This window comes from Pelophylax lessonae (genome assembly GCF_965119305.1).
Source record: "Pelophylax lessonae genome assembly, chromosome: 8".
Lineage (NCBI taxonomy): Eukaryota > Metazoa > Chordata > Amphibia > Anura > Ranidae > Pelophylax > Pelophylax lessonae.
Window position 1 is genome coordinate 227,240,134 of NC_138775.1, and position 21,049 is coordinate 227,261,182.

The window sequence follows — 21,049 nt, forward strand, 5'->3', positions numbered from 1 at the left end:
GTAGTTTTGAAAATGTATACAGTTGCTGTGAATTGTTACATGTAAAAGGAACTTATTCAGTTGGATTTTTTTAAAGCTGATCTCCAGGCAAAATCTATTTTCCCTAGTGCCCCTTGCTTGGTCTGATATTTTCTGTTAAAGTTCTATTTAGAGGCTTTACCTGCAGCATTTCCTGTTCAGGGGAGCGGACACCTATGCCTTCTGTATGCACAGCACAGCACCGTTCTCCTCCATACCCCCATGTAGTTTCTCCATCTATTGCAATGACACAAGCATGGTAGCAGGGGATATACTACCTCGCTCTGCTATAGGTACCTAAGTTGTGTTACAAGCAGTGTCAGAAGAATTACAACTCCACAAAGGTGTGGGTGCTGTGTCCATCAATGAACATCAGAGAAATGGATTTTACGGTAGGTCAAAAATCCCATTTTCTCTTTTGTTCATTGGCAGACACAGCTCCTGATCATTAACCACTGGGATGTCCCAAAGCAGCGTTAAACATGAGTGGTAGGTGCATGGTCACAGACATGGCGGAATCATCCTCACTATCTGAGGATTCCGGGCGTGTGGTCGCAGACCCAGCAGGGAGACCCACGTCCGCGTTGGCCGAATCAGATTCAGGATCTGATTCGACAGATGAGGTGTGGAGCGCTTTTTGCTAGCCTATTGTCCTAAAACCACCTCCATCCAGGACACAAAGAACTCCAGGACCGCCGCCAGTGCATTGATGGATGGTTCGGACCCGGAAGGGCCCCGACTCCTCAGAGAGGGGATCAGGTGGAGAGACATGCTCCAAAGCCTCCATGAGTCACCAGGGGGACCCCACAAAAAGTGTAAAACACTGCAAAGGAACAGCACCCAATGCACTGGCAGCACCAACCGGTCGCCAGGCACAATGCACCAATCGATCCTCAGCAGAGAGGGGGAGGACCCCACCAGACTCACCACCCAGCAGAAAGAGGCACCCGCAGCCACCAGGATAATCTGCACTCCACGTGCGGCGATAAGGAAGTGAAAAGATCCAGGAGTCAGCACCAGGGGATGAGGAGGGGTTACCACTGCCAAAATTGCCACCCACAGGGCTCCACAGTCATGGCCGCCGCTATTTTCAAAGACAGACCACCTCAAAATTGCCACCGGACTACACAAACATGGCCACCTTGCATTGAGCACACAGGCTACAACAAATAGGCGGCACCGCGAGGCTCCCAGGGACCCAGGAGGGATCCCTAGGCCTCAAGGACAAGGCCTCTGGGGGGGGGGGCCCTCGTAGGAGCCCCCACCAGGTACAACCCCCCTGCTAGCACAGCCGATCGTCCGTTTGCCGGCGGCGCCCCCATCACCAGCATAGCGCCCTGCCTAGTGGCCTACTCCTGTAGGGGGCAGTATAACCCAATGGTTAAGAATATCAAGAGCTTAGTCCATCAATGAACGAAAGAGAAATTTCTATTTCTGCACCAGTAAAAGGGCAGGCAGAGACGGCGTTTGCGGTGTTCCACAAATGGCTGCATCTCAACCTCCCGCTACAGAAAGCCGAGGGCAAAGCATAGACCAGCTATAAGATGGGAAAAAAACGTGCAAGAATATACTATGACAGACGTGTCAAACAATTTCATTGCGGCCCGTATCAGCATTATGGTTCCCCTGTAAGGGCAGGTTGTATCTGAGACTAGATGCCCAGAGAACCTCAGCTCCCCTTACATCAAATGTCAAGAACAACCGCCCCCCCCCCCCCCCCCCCACCAGAAGTCAAGCGTCCCCCACTGTTCCTTAGGCTCGGTTCACACATATACAGCTTTTAATGCTTTTTGCAGAAATGCACTACAGTCCATTTAACATGGTTTCCTATGGGACACGTTCACATCTATGCTTTTTTTCAGCCTCCGTGTTTTTGGAAAGGGTCAAGGACATTTTTAAAAGCAAAACTGTTTTTGGTTCAATAGACTTCAATGGAGAAGCTGGAGAAAAGCATGTAGTGTGTGGTTTACCAAGATTTAGCCGCAATTTGCATTTTTTAATCCACCCAACAAATTGTCCAAAAAAAAAAAAAAGCATACAAAATGCAGAGCATAAAAAAAAAAATTGCAAATAATGCTTCAAAAACGCACTATAGCAACACATCAAAAGCAAACTGCATAAGTGTAAACCAAGCCTTACATCACAGTGCACCATCTTTACCTTGTGCTGGTTCTGCTGCTGTGAAGAAGCTGGGGATGAACTGGGAAGCAGAAAGTGCAGGTTCTGGAGGAGGACCCGAGGAGGGCTGGAGTCTGAGACCAGGAGTGGGCAGAGACGAGCTGCACAAGGAAGGTGCTACACCTACAGGAGAGGTGTGAGGGCCACATGAAATGGCCTGAAGGGCTGGATTCGGCCCATGGGGGTTGTGTTTGACACGTGTGTACTATGAGGACTCTGGACTGGAGCAGACAGCATATGGACCTTAGCGGATGCTGAGGGGGCAAAGTAATGCCTCGTACACATGTTCAGAAAATTGGACAACTTATCGTTTGCATTTTGTTGCATGATACTAATATCGAATTCAACAATGTACATAAAAAGGTATGATTTATTTCGCACGATTTCGGAAAAGCTTCCTGGTTGCTTAGCTACGTATCAGATGGTGAAAAACAAAATCAATGGCAGCCAGGCTTTTTCCGTGCTATTTTAGTGTTTCTGATCATGCGCGGTCTCTGTCGATCGATTTTTAGCGGACGCACACTGTACTGATTAAACGAGTGTCGTTCGCTAGGCTATCGTACAACAGAAGTTTTCGTGTTTGTCCATGGTTTGGGTTTGTCCCTTCGGATTTTGTTGGACGAACTGTCGTGATCGGCTGTCGACAGCTGCATGCTAACGATCAGGTTGAAAGTGATTATTTTCGCACGATTATCTGAACGTGTGTACGAGGCATAAGGGTATGACCTGTTGTAGGACTCTAACATGTTTAAAGCGGAGTTCCGGGCACAAAATCGACCTAATCGATTTTGTGGCCATCCGCTTGCTTTGCTTCACCTAAAAAGGAATTGGATAGTTAGGATTATTTTTTTTTTTACTTACCTTGTAATTGTAGAAATAAATACTCACCTTTCGTCACTTCCTCCCTCTGTGGCCTCGGCCCGCGCCGTCTCTTCCGGTTTGCAATGATTCCTGGGAGCTGAACGTCATTGCTCCCAGGAATCAATGCGACGGCACTGGCCCCTCTCGTCACTTCCGGTGCGACGCCGCATTCCCTGCTAAACAGCTTCTGGGCATGCCCAGAAGCTGTATAGGAATGCGGCGCCGCGCCGGGAAGTGACGAGAGGGGCCGGTGAAGGCGCATTCTGGTAGAAGAAGACACGGAAGAGGACACAGAAGAGGATCGCGCTGGCTTCAGCTGCCCGCAACAGAGATGGCAGCGCTGGAGAAGAAATTTTATAAGTGAGTATTTCTTCTTGCAGGTAAGTGCGAACCGGGACAGATCAGAGGCTAGCCATTGTGGAATGTACTAGCCCTGACTGTCCCGGGGGTATGTTCATTGAAAAAATGTTTTTGTGCCCAGAATTCCGCTTTAATACACTTAGGTTTCCTAATGCTTGCCATTGTCAGTCTTCATTTACGGTACACCCTGGGGGAAATTGGGAAGGGGGGGCGCTGAGTTAGAGAGGTCAGAACAGACCATGCGGACCTTAATGACTTGTTTTTATAAAACAATTTTATGATCCTATTTGTTACTGTACATACTGGGGTGTTTCTCTGTAGCACTATGTCTATATTTCGGTGCTGTCTCTTCTACATAAAGGTGTTGCAGCTCTGTCAATATATTCCCATACTGGCAGAGAGGAGATCCTGGAAACTCTAATTGACAGAGTTCTGCAGAGTAAGCTGCCGCAGGACCTAATACAAGGATCTCGCCCAAGTTATAAAAGAAAGTCTTTACTGAAAATCTCCCACTGTGTACTGCACAACAAGAAGAAAAGGCCTTTTGACTAACAGCTATCAGTGTATTAGAAGCTTAAAGCGATCAGCCGTTTTCAAACAGAGTAATTATACAGATTACAGAGCAATTCCCCTAAATGTCTGACTTGTATATTTTTTAAATTATTGCGCATACCAGGATAATCCTCATTAGCTGTTAACCTGGCCCCAGTCCCGTTCCTGCCTCTATGAGTCACTTTATTTTAAGGATGCGGCAAACATTTTATCACAGCTTTATTGTTAAGGGGACATCAGACAAACAAGATCGGCATGTCAGAGTGCTGCCTGCACCATGTGGTTAGAGCCGGTCACCCGGCACGTGGGCCATGCAGCTGTCAGGTAACAGCTCTGTTATTCTGAAGACCCTTCAACTGCCACAAGTTGTGTTGGGCCCCATTCACCCCAGTAGGAGATCCAAATACCGTGTGCCTGCTGCCGTGCGTCTTTTAGGGGTGGTGTGATGTCATGCATTGTTACAACGCATCACGCTTTTTTTTTTTTACTTCATTGAAATGTCACAAAATAACATTTCAATTATGTGCTGCAGTATGTAGAGTTGAATGAAATGTTTTTTAATTTTGCTTGAAATATAGTGCATCACAGCACACTGCTCATAAATGGCAACATGTCAAAAATGCACACCAATGCAGCATCTAACAGAAAAAAAAAAAATGGAAGAAAAAAGTAGTATCAGATAACTTTGTGAGTATGGGTCCTTTCACACGGCACGATCCGTTTTTTTTTCCCGTTCAGTCACTTTTTTTTGTTTCTTAAATAGACACGGATGCACTTTTGTAGGGTCCGTTCCGTATGTCCGTTTTTCATCCATCCATTTGCGGATGAAAAACGGACATGATGTATGTCTATGGGATTGCGGACGTTAGCGGATGACATCCGCTGACATCAGATTTTGCGTCCGTTCTGTTTTTTAAATAGAAGAAAAATAGGGTTCTCTTCCGTCTCAAAAAAACGGAACTGAACGGAAGAATGGAGGCCAACGTCTGAAATCCCATAGACATACATTATGTCTGTTTTTCACCTGCAAAGGGACACACAGACCGCCTGTGTGAAAGGACCCTTATATTTTTTAATGATATTCACAACACTAAGGCCTCGTTTACACTGCTGCTGATAAACGGACATTTAGGCCCCTTTCACACACACTATCCGCTCCGTCGTTTTTCTCAGCGATCGATCCGCTGATCCCCCGCTGAGCAGGAGGATGACAGCTGTGTCTCCGCGCTGTGTGTGGAGACACAGCTGTCAGTTCCCCATGCATCTCTATGTGGGAAATCGGATGGGAACGGACCGTCGGTCCTTTCTCATCCGATCCGATCCGCTGGACGGATGGAAAATAGGGTTTCCATCCGTCCAGATTTGACAGATCGGATGTCAGCGGACATATCTCTGCTGACATCTGATGCCCCATAGGGATGCATGGGGGGACCGTTCAGATCCGCCAAAAAAACGGACAGGCGGATCTGAACGGCCCGGTCCGCCTGTGTGAAAGAGCCCTTAGGAGCAGTTGGGTGTTTTTTTTTCAGCAGCCCCTGATCTCCCCTCTGCTATCTTATCTGTCAATGTACACAGACGTTTATAGTTGTTTAGAGGCAGTTGAGTTTAGTGGCGTTTAAAAAAAAAAAAAAATGCGTTCAGACGAAAGTTTATTGAAACGCCAATTGCTTGTAACAGCATACAAACGCATCTAAACGCAGTAACTCGCATTTATAAGCATTTTGTTTATAGGCGTTTTCAATAGGGATACGTTTATGACCATTTTACAATGTAAAAACGCCTTTTAACGTAAACGCCGCCAAACGCGCATAAACACAGCATGTACACGCGGCAAAACTGACGTTTTTAACCGTCGGTTACTAGCTGTCAAGTTCCAGCATTAAGGAGAGGTTTTCAAACGTCCCGTGTACATGAAGCCTTAACCATTACCCACTTCAATGCAGGGCACCTTCACCCCCTTCCTGCACTTTGAGTGACAATTGCGCGGTCATGCAACACTGTCCTCAAATGAAAATTGTATCATTTCGTGCACACAAATAGAGCTTTCTTTTGGTGGTAGTCACCGCTAGGTTTTATTGTTTGCTACACAAACTGGAACCCCCCCCCCCAGAAAATTAAAAGAAAAAAAAGATTTAGTTTCGGTCAGTAAATTTTGTAAATAAGTAATTTTTCTCCTTCACTGATGTGCGCTAATGAGGCGGCACTGATAGGCTGCACCGATGTGGAGGCACTCATTTATGGCCGGCTTTATTGCTTGAGTTCAAAAGTAATTTGGCGTATTTTTTCTTCTGAAACAAGCGTCTAAAATGTAAAAAACGGTAGTTCACTTAAGGCGTTCTCACAACCGGTGATCTCTACATATGGGGGGGGGGGGGCAATCATGCTTGGGCATAATACAAAGCAACTGTACCTAGTGTAGGTACGCCCAAAAATAAAGCCATAGGTTATTGATCAAAATACCTTTCATTTCTTTCCTACTCTAAAGCAGCCCATAAATTATGCAAGTTGGAAGGAAAGTAAATTGCCTGATTTTCCTCCCACACTGCTATAGTGTTCTGATGTCGGGGGAGCTCGGGAAGGCTTGTCTGCTGGAAGAACACAATAATTACTGCTGGCGGCTATAGTCACCAGCAGTGATCAGGCAAAAAAAAACTAAAACAGACAGGCTTGGATGTACTGAAGTTGGTCAAGTGACGGACTTCAGTACAACCAGCATGCTCAAAGATGGATCACATCTCGGACAGTCCCTGCTGAACCCACTGAGATTCGACCCACCTATGGCCGGCTTAACTATAGGGTTCTATAAGGAGTCAATTGAGGAGAGCAGAGTTGGGTCCTTTGAGGTGAAAGAAAAAACTTCATGCAATAAATCAAGTCTCCCTGCAGCAGGTGTGGGACTAGAAGTCTCAGTGCAGTATCGGTCTCATCAGACATGTCAAGGCATGACCTCTCACAACAGCTGAAGAGCACAAAGGTTCAACTCTTCTAAATTACAGACAAAACATTGCCTTGGACAGCACTCAGATCCAATATACTGAGGCCGATTTACTACAGGATGTGACAATGTTCACACCATTCACTTCAATTACCCAATCATGTGCAGATAAAGGAAGCAAACAGGATTTACTTTTCACATGATTGGGGCACTGACGTGAAACTTCAAATATTTTATTTTGTGAATATTCTCAACTCCCTTAAGGGCTGTACACACTTGACGAAAATCGGACGAAATATCCTCCGATTTTTCTCTGTCTTCTTAGCGTTCATTACCGTTTTTAGTCGACGGTGCATAAATGTTCACGAAATTTCTCGTCCGATTTTTCTTTTTTTTTGGCACATTTGCTCCTAGACTTCTGGGTTGTCAGCAACTTCAGATCATGCGCGGTCTTTCGTATCCGATTTTTCACAGACGTACTGCATACAAATTAAACGAAAATCGGTCGTCTGGGGACGGACGAAAAAAATGTTGGTGTTTGTCCCTTTTTTCGTTGAAAATGTCGGCATCGGCTGCTGAAAGTTGTGTACACACTAGGCGAAAATCGTACGATCTCACATCGGGTGGGAATTTTCGGCAGATTTTCTACTAGTGTGTACCCCACTTTAGGCCCCCCCCCCGTTCACACCCAAGCATATCGTTTTCAGGCGTTTTTGTAGGCATTTTTTTCAAGCGTTTTTTTTGCGCATTTCATGAGAATTTTTTTTGCGGTTTAAAAAAAAAAAAAAATGGATGTGTTAACCACTTAAGCCCCGGAAGATTTTACCCCCATTCTGACCAGGGGGTATTTTGCGATTCGGCACTGCGTGACTTTAATGGACAATTGCGCGGTCGTGCGACGCTGTACCTAAACTAATTTGACGTCCTTTTTTTCCCACAAACAGAGCTTTCTTTTGGTGGTATTTGATCACCTGTGCGATTTTTTGATCACGCGCTATAAACAAAAAAAGAGCGTCAATTTTGCAAAAATAGCAATATTTTTCACATTTTTTTATATGAAATTCCCCCCAAAAAAATGTAAAAATCAAAATTTTTTAACATTTTCGGCCAATTTGTTTTATGCTACCTATGTTTGGTAAAAAAAATCGCAAAAAGCGTATTTTGATTGGTTTGCGCAAAAGTTATCGCGTTTACTAACAAAGGGAAAGATTTTTGTCATTTTTGTTGTTTTTTTTTTAACACGTAATGGCGGCGATCTGCGATTTTTTTTGCGGTACTGCGACATTGCGGCGGACAGATCGGACCCTTGACTGACATTTTTGAAACTTTTGGGGTTACCAGTGACATTTCTACAGTAATCAGTGCTATACATATGCACTGATACTGTAAAAATACACTGGTAGTGAAGGGGTTAACTTTATTTAGGAGGGAGGGGCTGTGTGTGTCCCTAGGGGCGTGCTTTCTACTGCGATTGGCTGTGGCTTGAGCTGTAAGGACACTGATCAACGGATCTACATAGTAGATCCATGTGATCAGTGTCTTTACAGTGAGGAGAATGTCAGGCAGCTTGTTTACACAAGCTGCCTGACATTCTCCCTCTCCCCCGCCGATCGCCGAGTGGCCGGCGGACATCGGGTCCGCTGGTCACACGCGCGGGGGGGGTCCGTGACCACGCGGGAGCGGGAGCGCGCCTCCGGGGGCGCGCGCTCGCTCCCTAGACCCTCACAAGCAAGCAACGTAGCCCTACGTTAGTTTGCCTGTGAGGGGCTGACCGCCGACGTAGATAGTCGTGCGGCGGTCGGCAAGTGGTTAAAAGGGGGTGGAGACAACCTGTGTGTTTGAAAAATGCCAGTGAAACGCCCGTAAAACGCAGATAACGGCGTTTTAATGCATTCCTATGGGACCAGAGCAGCTCTTGATCAGCCCAAAAAGAAGCTCCTGTACTTTTTTGAGCTACAGGTATTTTGCTATCAGGGGACAAAACGCTCAGATGTGAACAGCAGCGATTGTAATGAATGTGATTTTGATTGTTGGGTGTTTTGGATTTTCACAGATGAGCTTTTTTTGGGCTGAAAAACACTCAGGTGTGAACAGGGCCTTAGGCCCCCCCCATTCACAGCGGAGCAATTTTGTGCACGAAGCTTGTAGCGCAAAAAAATGCTCAACAAGCCAAATACTATTTATTTTCAGCTACGGAAGGTTTTAGCCCCTTAAATGACCAGGCCATTATTTGCGATACAGCACTGTTACTTTACCTGATAATTGCACGGTCGTGCGACGCTGTACCCAAATAAAATTGATGTCTTTTTTTCCCCACAAATAGAGCTTTCTTTTGGTGGTATTTGCTCACCTCTCTGGTTTTTATTTTTTGCGCTATAAACAAAAAAAGATCAACAGTTTTGAAAAAAATAAAACAATATTTTTTACCTTCTGCTATAAAACTATCAGAGTCCACTATCAAGTAGATATAGGAAGAGTCCTTTGTAGTGCATTAGCACATCCATCCCAGCAAGGAGTGTTGTCTCCAAGGGTTAGAGAGGCTGGATTCACCCCTTTTCTATGGATAGTGTAGGACCCACTGTTAATGGGGTACTTTGACGCAGTGGTGGGCTTGAGCACGATATGGCCATATGGTGGGACTAAATCCCCATTTTTATTTATGGATTGTCTCCATATTTGATAGTCATTTCTTTTGCATGTGTGCGCTATTCTTTTTTAATATACATGCTATAAAACATTCCCAAAGGAAAAAAATGTAAAAAATAAAAAAAAATATATTCATTAATTTAGGCCAATATGTATTCTGCTACATATTTTTGGTAAAAAAAAATCTCAATAAGTGTATATTGATTGGGTTGTGCAAAAGTTAATTTTAATAAAGTGTATTATTTACTAAATTATTTTTACCAAATTTTACTATGTGACACCAATGCAGTGATCAGTGCTAAAAAAAAAAAAAAAATGCACTGTCACTGTACTAATGACACTGGCAGGGAAGGGGTTAACATTAGGGGCGATCAAAGAGTAAAGTGTGTTCCTATGGAGTGCTTTCTAACTGTGTGGGGGATGGCCTAACTGAAGGAAGACAGATCCATGTTTCTGCTTAGCAGGAACACAAGATCTCCATCTTCCTCTCTGACAGAACGACAGTCTGCTTTGGTTACATAGGCAGACCGCCATTTTGCCTCTCCTTCGAACAATTGGCGGTTCCCGGCAGACATCGCATTTGCCTGATCCTCTGATTGGCTCCCGCTGTGTCCATTCACATGGAAAGCGGGTCACTGGTGGCGTGCATGCCCCAGACCCAGAGCTGGCGTACAGGTACGTCGGGTTGTGCAGGAGGGCCGTCCTATCCCAGGATCTCTGGATAGGGCGGTCCTTACGTGTTTAATAGCCCCTGTTTACATCAGAGTGTTCTATCGCCTGAAACAAAAAGCCGGTCACTCCTAAAAGTACATGAGCTTCTTTTTGGCAGATTAGAGGCAATTTTGGCCCCATAGACTTCAACAGAAACACCTGACTTGAGCTTTTATTGCGCATTTTCTGCTCAAACAGCAGCCCTCCATTTCTAATTTCCTCCCCCTTGTGCTTTCCATTGGCTAAACTAAAATGCCCGGGACTTTTAAAATGCTTGTACTACGCTTCTAAAAAACTTGTAACACACTTCCAAAAATGCTCAAAAACAGCAGTAAATCGCTACACTCATGTGTGAATGCAGCCTTAGAGTGCCCCCACTCTGGATGAAGGATCACAGGGGGCACTTTGGACAACAGCACAGTTCATCCGAAGTCAAACTCCAGCTAACACTGCAGTTACAGCAACAGTTTTTTTTCCCTGATCATTGTAAACACCCCTGTCAGTTGTAAATGTTTTGTCTTGGCCCTCCAACTGCTACATCTACATGACAGCTTGTCTCGATGAAAACTTGTGAATTGAGAGTGCACTACAGAAATGCAAATAGCAATGATGTGCTGAAACCTGAACCAACCAGACTGGATAGGTGACTAATGATTGCTTGATATCGCTTATCACTGTAACACTGTAATAAGATATAATCAAGGTTATGTATTACAGAGTTCTGTGAAATACTGTACTGTACATGCTACTACACATTTTAGAGATCCTTCTTTATACAGCCCGAAAGTTTAGCAAGTTCCATACGTAATCAACAATGCTGCCACAACATGACTTATAAGAGTGTCATAAAGCAGACGGTCAGTTCCTAAATTTCAAACATTGTCAGTGTGATTAACAAAGATTGCCTACAAAAATGTCTATAGTCACACTTGGGTAACATTTTAATGGCCCAAAATAATAAAAGTGGTAAATGAGAATTAAATTTTCGGCATGGCAGTGATTCGCTCTCCAGCCAAACACGTCCACCTCTCCCTCACTACGCCATTTACATCAATGTGGTCATGCTGTACCATTTTACAGCGAACTGTAACCTAGAACATTGGCGCAAGTGCTTGGTTATTTTGGCGCATGCTATCGGACATTAATAGAAACGGTCGCAAGTCACTTTTTTTATGTATACAAACTTTTTTATGAAGGTGAAAAATTGTTTGCAAGTCAATTTTAAAAGTGATTTTACGTGCCTGGGGCAACACCACATACTACTTCATGGCATTGTTAATTTGGCGCATGGAAAATACTCACATAGTTATGCTATATATAAAAACAATGTATTTCCCTTTTTTTTTTTATAATATCTCCCCCCCCCGCTACTTGTTATTAATATACATCTGAGGAATACATAGAATACAATACATAAAAGCTGTAGAGTTGCCTGGGCATCCTATGACATGATGCAGTCCAGTGTGTTTTCATTCTGTAACAGTGTGCAACATGGCTTCCAATGACATTAAAGCAGGGTACACACTAGTAGAAAATCTGCCGTAAATTCCCGTCCGAGGTAAAATCGTCCGATTTTCGGCTAGTGTGTACACAACTTTCAGCAGCCGATGCCGACATTTTCAACGAAAAAAAACGGAGGGACAAACACCAAAAATGTTTTCGTCCGTCCCCAGACGACTGATTTTCGTTTAATGTGTATGCAGTATGTCCGTTAAAAATCGGATACGAAAAACCGCGCATGATCTGAAGTTGCTGACAACCCGGAAGTCTAGGAACAAATGTGCCAAAAAAAAAGAAAAATTGGACGAGAAATTTCGTGAACATTTATGCACTGTCGACTAAAAACGGTAATGAACGCTGAGAAGACAAAGAAAAATCGGAGGATATTTTGTCCGATTTTCGTCACAGTGTACGGTCCCTTAAGACTCCATTCACACCTGGGCGATTGAATCTCGGGGGGATTTGACGCAATTCCAAATTGCAGGAAAACCCCAGGATGCGTTTGCAATGCAATAACTTCTTAATAGCACCCCAATTGCGGTGTGTTTCTGGCGCGTGAGAAACTGTGCTGCAAATGTGGCAAATTGCAACACATGACGCTGTCGCCAAAAAGGAACTCCTGCTCCTTTTTGATCAACAAGATTCGTGCAGTGCGATTTTGCCATGTGATCACAGCAAAATTGCACCACGATTGAGGTGCCATTAGAAAGTAATGGCATCACAAACACGTCCCACGTTTGGACGCAATATCGAATCGCTGCGATTCTGCCCAAGATTCAAATCGCCTAGGTGTGAATGGAGCGGAATTCACACCTGTGCAGTTAACAAAAGTAGAACATGTTGCATTTTCTTTATGGAATGCATCTGGAAGAGGGCAAAACACATTAAAAATGCATCAGAACGCAAATGTCTTCAACTGAGATGAAGATATAAAAAAAGGGGGGGGGGGGGACAACACCGGAAAACATCACTAATGTACTGGGACACATCACCTGGAACGCAGAACTTATGGTGCGAACCTGCCCTAAACTCAGATAAAGAAAAATCGCTGTATATTTATTATTAACCAAACTTTAAAAACATTCAGCCAAGAAACAGAAGAAATTCAACTCGGGCATCATACAAACCACCTAATGACCCTCCTGCAGAACTCGTATGTCACATCATCAGAAAAAGTTTGCAGCGAATGGTAAAAGCAAAGCATGTGAAACAAAAAATATAAAATGACAACACATAATAGCAGCCGCTGAAAACACATTACCTTATGTAACTATTCATCACAAAGCTGAATAATACAAACTGGAGTAAATCAAACAGAGCTACAGGAAATAATCAGATGATCGGTCTGATTGCCAGGGAATACAAAGATTCCCTTTAACTCCTGATTTTAAAAAGTCATCCCACAGCGACAACCAAGCCGGTCCTAACGAGAACACAAAAAACAGAAGAAAGTTGCAGTGCGCTCTTACCTGTGATCTGCATTATATTCCAGGATCACATTGCCAGGACTCCACACTGAAACTCTCAACAAGTTTCCTGCTAGTATTCGCCTTCCTGTCTGAGAACAGCCAAGCATTGAGGAATGCAGAAAATCAAGAGAGTCCAAGCTAGTCCAACCCAATGAGATCCTCAACGTGCCACATCCAAACAATAGCTGTCTCAGTGTAGAGGCACAGAGGACAATCCTGCCTGCATGGGAACACTGGGAACACTGGGCTCCACTCACTGACATTCCAACAATGTGCACTGCTCTCTTCTCTATCACAAGGGCGTGTGTTAGCTTTTTGGAGGTGTGTGAGGAGGGGGCAGGGGTGGAAGAAGCTTTACCTAAATAAAACCTTCTTTTATTAGACCTGGAACTCCCCACATAGGCTGAGCTCTGCCTTTCTAAGTTTACACATCTCACACACAGAGAGATCATTTCCTATGTACACAATGCACTGATAGGATGACCTCCAGATCCTACAGTATGTGCAATGGGTTTCTGCACTGGATAAACGCAGGTCACAAAGAAAACAATTGTTTTGTATATGCCCCGTTTACATTGCTGGTGTGATGTGCGTTCTCTACATCTTTTTACACCGCACTGAATGGCATATGAATGACACCTCAATAAAAAAAAAGAAAAATAATAAAAAAAAAAAGTTCAGAACGCACATCCCAAAGTTCCCTGCGGAAGCAGAGCTGCACTCTAATAATAGCGACACGTAACAATATGATCGTTCAATTGATCACATGATTTAACTACAATGATTGCATCACAAAGAATCGTAGACCGCAGAGCATTCCAACAATTTCCTCGCTGGCAAGTTGATCAGCCATGGCGGAATCTGGTCAACCCAAATAATGTCTGACTGTGAGATAATTTAGGATGTACCTGCGCGTCCTCAAATGAATGCAGTGATATCTGGGTCATAGCTGCAGCCATAATCCAGATTTTATTTTGTTCAGCCAGAGACTCCCTACAATGTAAAGATGATCCAAGTGGCTATACTGCCACTTGATCACTTTTTCAGGCAGTGGAAGGGGGACCCCCCCTTCCGCCGTAACCTTTACTGAGCTCTCCTATCCCACTGATAGATTGCATCAGATGCCCTAGACCAGAAGTCTCCAAACTGAGGCGCTTTGCTTGCTTGCTTTTAGCTGGCCCTTGGGGGTAATTATTCACTCCACTGTTGTTGACATAAATCCTGCCACTGACACCAACGATGGGGCACTATTCCTCCCATTGACAACAATGATGGGGCACTAGTCCCCACATTGACACCAATGACTGGGCACTAGTCCCCCCACTAACACCAATGATGGGGCACTAGTCCCCCCCACTAACACCAATGATGGGGCACTAGTCCCCCCCACTAACACCCATGATGGGCCACTAGTCCCCCCACTGACATCCATGATGGGGCACTAGTCCCCCATTGACACCAATGATGGGGCACTATTCCTCCCATTGACACCAATGATAGGGCACCATTCCTCCCATTGACACCAATGATGGGGCACCATTTCTCCCATTGACACCAATGATGGGGCACCATTTCTCCCATTGACATCAATGATGGGGCACCATTCCTCCCATTGACATCAATGATGGGGCACCATTCCTCCCATTGACACCAATGATGGAGCACCATTCCTCCCATTGACACCAATGATGGAGCACCATTCCTCCCATTAACACCAATGATGGGGCACTATTGCTCCCATTGACAACAATGATGGGGCACCATTCCTCCCATTGACACCAATGATGGGGCACCATTGCTCCCATTGACAGCAATGATGGGGCACTATTGCTCCCATTGACAGCAATGATGGGGCACTATAGTCCTTCCATTGACACCAACGATTGGTCACTATTCCTCTCATTTACACCAACGATTGGTCACTATTCCTCTCATTTACACCAACGATGGGACACTACTCCTCCCATTGACACCAATAATGGAGCATTGTTTACTTCCATTGATGCTAGGACATTTTTTTTCTCCCACTGGCCGCAGTGTGGCCCCCTAGAGTTTGAAGGACAATAAACTGGACCTTTGTTTAGAAAGTCTGGAGACCCCTGCCCTAGACAGTAAGAGCTACTTCCATTGTTCTTCCCCCTTCTCTGTGATGTCAGAAACCAGAAGAGAGAAACCAGAAGAGACAACGATTTAATCACTTCTAGTTTGTTTGTAAAACACTGTTTGTAAAGCGCTGGATCAAACCAATCTTGGTTTGATCAGATGTTTTGGAGGCCAGAGAAGCGATATGGGGCCTAATAGACCCCAGATCTCTTCATAAGGATGACCTGTCATGGCCCATGCTATGAACAACATTTCCTGTGATAGCTATAAAGTTCAATAAAAAAAAAAAAAAGGTACAAATTTTATTTAAATAAGTACAATTAAAAAATAATAATAAATAAATAAATAAAAAATAAAAGCACCGTCCACCAATGCAAATGTGCTCATACGTCCCACACGCAGGCATGAGGCATCACCACAAACGTCAAGAGTAATAATTCTAGCACCAGGACTCCTAGGTAACTCTAAATTGTGACCTGTAAAGGCTTTTAAAGCATCACCTATGGATAATATATTGTACTGTAGTTTGTCACCATTCCACAGACGTGTTGCAATTTTAAAAAGTGATACAAGTTGGGTCTCTCTTTACTCGCAGTAACATTGTCTTTTAGCCATATTGTGTTGTATGGACTGAAATTTATTAAAGTGTATTTTGTCTCAAAAATCTGCACTTGATAAATATCGTGTGACAAAAAACTGAAGCAACCACATATATATATATATATATATATATATATATATATATATATATATATATATATATATATATCTCAAATCAAATCAATGAATTGCTTGCTTGTGATTGTTCATACCTAAAATTAATCACAGATTGATAAGTGTATGGTCACCTTAACAGGTTTCAATTACTCCAAATGTAAATAAATCATTGTAGCAATCTTGCAGCACCAAAACTGGACATAACATTAAACAAATGGCTAGAAAGTTTTGATTATTCATCAACTGTGAGTTCAGAGAGAAGCTCGATGAATAATTTCAGTCTACGGAAATCACACTAGACTAGAGAGTAAATACGTACACTTTGAATGCTGTAAAAAGAAAAGACCTTTATTACCATGATATAATCTTCCTGCTCGGTCACATTTACACAAATTCATGTACGCATTTTTTTTTTATAGGAAGACATCAAAAATCCTCTTAAATCCCCCACAGCCCCTTAGTGGTGGCAACTGGAATCACAGCTCAAACCTCTGTCACTGATATACATTAACATCTGCTAGGATTTCTAATCCACGATCATCTATTGGCTACCTGCACGTAAATAAGCACTAAGCTGAATAAAGCCATTGTTAGTAGCAGTTGTGTCAAAACACAGTAGAGACATTTTATTTTTACTAATTACAGGCATTTATACAACATTGAAAATGTGTGTAATGATTAACATTTTGTACATTCACATCAGTGAATGTATAGTATCATAGCTGCCAATTGTCCCTGATTTTGAGGGACTGTCCCTGATTTGGAACAAGTCCCTCTGTCCCTCTTTTCTGTCTGATCTACATAGTTGTATATAAAATGCACTATTTATCTTGAATTTCAAAAGTCACTATAAAGTAATAGAAGTGGTAAAAATAAAAGCACTTGTAGGTTTAACTAATCTTTTCTTTGTTCACATCTCCTTTAAGGGGGCGTGTCCTAAGCCTATAAACTTTTGCAAATAGTTGTACCTTGTACCCATCTTAAAAAGTTGGGAGATATGCAGTATGTAGGTCCATACTTCACATGCATACACAAATAACGAACAATTTAGAGAGAAGCCAATTACCCCAGCAGCATGGAATGTGGGAAAAAAAATAAGAACATGCAAACGCCAGTGTCCTGAGAGGCGGAAGAGCTAACCGCTAAAGCTAGCCATACACACTTAGATAAACTGACCACACAAAGCACAGAAGCTGATCTGTTCTTGCCCGGTAATTTTTCATCCTGTAGCTGGCCATTCAGAGGTACAGGACACTGTGCAGGCACACAGCATGCCTGTATTGGGTAATTTGTACAGTCACCATGCACCCTAACCAACCACAGCCTGCCTCTCACACACGCCCCCTCTCAGTCACAGCCTGCCTCTTGCACACGCCCCCTCTCAGTCACAGCCTGCCTCTCGCACACGCCCCCTCTCAGTCACAGCCTGCCTCTCGCACACGCCCCCTCTCAGTCACAGCCTGCCTCTCGCTCATAGTCAGCCTTGCGCAAACGCCCCCTATCGGTCACAGTCTGCCTCTCGCACACGCCCCCTCTCAGTCACAGCCTGCCTCTTGCACACACCCCCTCTCAGTCACAGCCTGCCTCTCGCACACACGCCCCCTCTCGGTCACAGCCTGCCTCTCGCTCATAGTCAGCCTTGCGCAAACGCCCCCTATCGGTCACAGTCTGCCTCTCGCACACGCCCCCTCTCAGTCACAGCCTGCCTCTTGCACACACCCCCTCTCAGTCACAGCCTGCCTCTCGCACACGCCCCCTCTCAGTCACAGCCCCCCTCTCAGTCACAGCCTGCCTCTCGCACACGCCCCCTCTCAGTCACAGCCTCCCTCTCGCACACGCCCCCCTCTCAGTCACAGCCTGCCTCTCACACACGCCCCCTCTCAGTCACAGCCTGCCTCTCAGTCACAGCCTCCCTCTCGCACACGCCCCCCTCTCAGTCACAGCCTGCCTCTCGCACACGCCCCCCTCTCAGTCACAGCCTGCCTCTCGCACACGCCCCCCCTCAGTCACAGTCTGCCTCTCGCACACGCCCCCTCTCAGTCACAGCCTGCCTCTCACACACGCCCCCTCTCAGTCACAGCCTGCCTCTCGCACACGCCCCCTCTCAGTCACAGCCTCCCTCTCGCACACGCCCCCCTCTCAGTCACAGCCTGCCTCTCGCACACGCCCCCCTCTCAGTCACAGCCTGCCTCTCGCACACGCCCCCTCTCAGTCACAGCCTGCCTCTCGCACACACCCCCCTCTCAGTCACAACCTGCCTCTTGCACACACTCCCGTCTCAGTCACAGTCTGCCTCTCGCACACGCCCCCTCTCAGTCACAGCATGCCTCTCGCACACACCCCCTCTGTTACAGCCTGCCTCTCGCACACGCCCCCTCTCAGTCACAGCCTGCCTCTTGCACACGCCCCCTCTGTTACAGCCTGCCTCTCGCACACGCCCCCTCTCAGTCACAGCCTGCCTCTTGCACACGCCCCCTCTGTTACAGCCTGCCTCTCGCACACGCCCCCTCTCAGTCACAGCCTGCCTCTCACACACGCCCCCTCTCAGTCACAGCCTGCCTCTCGCACACGCCCCTCTCGGTCACAGCCTGCCTCTCGCTCATAGTCAGCCTTGCGCACACGCCCCCTATCGGTCACAGTCTGCCTCTCGCACACGCCCCCTCTCAGTCACAGCCTGCCTCTTGCACACACCCCCTCTCAGTCACAGCCTGCCTCTCGCACACACGCCCCCTCTCGGTCACAGCCTGCCTCTCGCTCATAGTCAGCCTTGCGCAAACGCCCCCTATCGGTCACAGTCTGCCTCTCGCACACGCCCCCTCTCAGTCACAGCCTGCCTCTTGCACACACCCCCTCTCAGTCACAGCCTGCCTCTCGCACACGCCCCCTCTCAGTCACAGCCCCCCTCTCAGTCACAGCCTGCCTCTCGCACACGCCCCCTCTCAGTCACAGCCTCCCTCTCGCACACGCCCCCCTCTCAGTCACAGCCTGCCTCTCACACACGCCCCCTCTCAGTCACAGCCTGCCTCTCGCACACGCCCCCTCTCAGTCACAGCCTCCCTCTCGCACACGCCCCCCTCTCAGTCACAGCCTGCCTCTCGCACACGCCCCCCTCTCAGTCACAGCCTGCCTCTCGCACACGCCCCCCCTCAGTCACAGTCTGCCTCTCGCACACGCCCCCTCTCAGTCACAGCCTGCCTCTCACACACGCCCCCTCTCAGTCACAGCCTGCCTCTCGCACACGCCCCCTCTCAGTCACAGCCTCCCTCTCGCACACGCCCCCCTCTCAGTCACAGCCTGCCTCTCGCACACGCCCCCCTCTCAGTCACAGCCTGCCTCTCGCACACGCCCCCTCTCAGTCACAGCCTGCCTCTCGCACACACCCCCCTCTCAGTCACAACCTGCCTCTTGCACACACTCCCGTCTCAGTCACAGTCTGCCTCTCGCACACGCCCCCTCTCAGTCACAGCATGCCTCTTGCACACGCCCCCTCTGTTACAGCCTGCCTCTCGCACACGCCCCCTCTCAGTCACAGCCTGCCTCTTGCACACGCCCCCTCTGTTACAGCCTGCCTCTCGCACACGCCCCCTCTCAGTCACAGCCTGCCTCTCACACACGCCCCCTCTCAGTCACAGCCTGCCTCTCGCACACGCCCCTCTCGGTCACAGCCTGCCTCTCGCTCATAGTCAGCCTTGCGCACACGCCCCCTATCGGTCACAGTCTGCCTCTCGCACACGCCCCCTCTCAGTCACAGCCTGCCTCTTGCACACACCCCCTCTCAGTCACAGCCTGCCTCTCGCACACGCCCCCTCTCAGTCACAGCCCCCCTCTCAGTCACAGCCTGCCTCTCGCACACGCCCCCTCTCAGTCACAGCCTCCCTCTCGCACACGCCCCCCTCTCAGTCACAGCCTGCCTCTCACACACGCCCCCTCTCAGTCACAGCCTGCCTCTCGCACACGCCCCCTCTCAGTCACAGCCTCCCTCTCGCACACGCCCCCCTCTCAGTCACAGCCTGCCTCTCGCACACGCCCCCCTCTCAGTCACAGCCTGCCTCTCGCACACGCCCCCCCTCAGTCACAGTCTGCCTCTCGCACACGCCCCCTCTCAGTCACAGCCTGCCTCTCACACACGCCCCCTCTCAGTCACAGCCTGCCTCTCGCACACGCCCCCTCTCAGTCACAGCCTCCCTCTCGCACACGCCCCCCTCTCAGTCACAGCCTGCCTCTCGCACACGCCCCCCTCTCAGTCACAGCCTGCCTCTCGCACACGCCCCCTCTCAGTCACAGCCTGCCTCTCGCACACACCCCCCTCTCAGTCACAACCTGCCTCTTGCACACACTCCCGTCTCAGTCACAGTCTGCCTCTCGCACACGCCCCCTCTCAGTCACAGCATGCCTCTTGCACACGCCCCCTCTGTTACAGCCTGCCTCTCGCACACGCCCCCTCTCAGTCACAGCCTGCCTCTTGCACACGCCCCCTCTGTTACAGCCTGCCTCTCGCACACGCCCCCTCTCAGTCACAGCCTGCCTCTCACACACGCCCCCTCTCAGTCACAGCCTGCCTCTCGCACACGCCCCTCTCGGTCACAGCCTGCCTCTCGCTCATAGTCAGCCTTGCGCACACGCCCCCTATCGGTCACAGTCTGCCTCTCACACACGCCCCCTCTCAGTTACAGCCTGCCTCTTGCACACGCCCCCTCTCAGTCACAGCCTGCCTCTCGCACACGCCCCCTCTCAGTCACAGCCTGCCTCTCGCACACGCCCCCTCTCAGTCACAGCCTGCCTCTCGCACACGCCCCCTCTCAGTCACAGCCTGCCTCTCGCACACGCCCCCTCTCAGTCACAGCCTGCCTCTCGCACACACGCCCCCTCTCGGTCACAGCCTGCCTCTCGCTCATAGTCAGCCTTGCGCAAACGCCCCCTATCGGTCACAGTCTGCCTCTCGCACACGCCCCCTCTCAGTCACAGCCTGCCTCTCACACACGCCCCCTCTCAGTCACAG

The 21,049-nt window shown here is 47.4% G+C and overlaps 1 protein-coding gene across 5 annotated transcripts in view; it reads right to left on the bottom strand.

The window, feature by feature from the left end:
* Positions 1–21,049, bottom strand: part of RASAL2 (RAS protein activator like 2) — a 580,981-nt gene that overhangs the window by 203,698 nt on the left and 356,234 nt on the right. Inside the window, exon 1 of one of the 5 annotated variants that reach the window (XM_082265233.1) lies at positions 13,231–13,486. The exons of the other annotated variants lie outside the window; for them this stretch is intronic. Coding sequence (XP_082121359.1) covers positions 13,231–13,243 — 13 coding nt within the window. The 5' untranslated portion in view covers positions 13,244–13,486. Of the gene's footprint in view, positions 1–13,230; positions 13,487–21,049 lie in introns of those variants that run through there. 5 annotated transcript variants of the gene reach the window in all.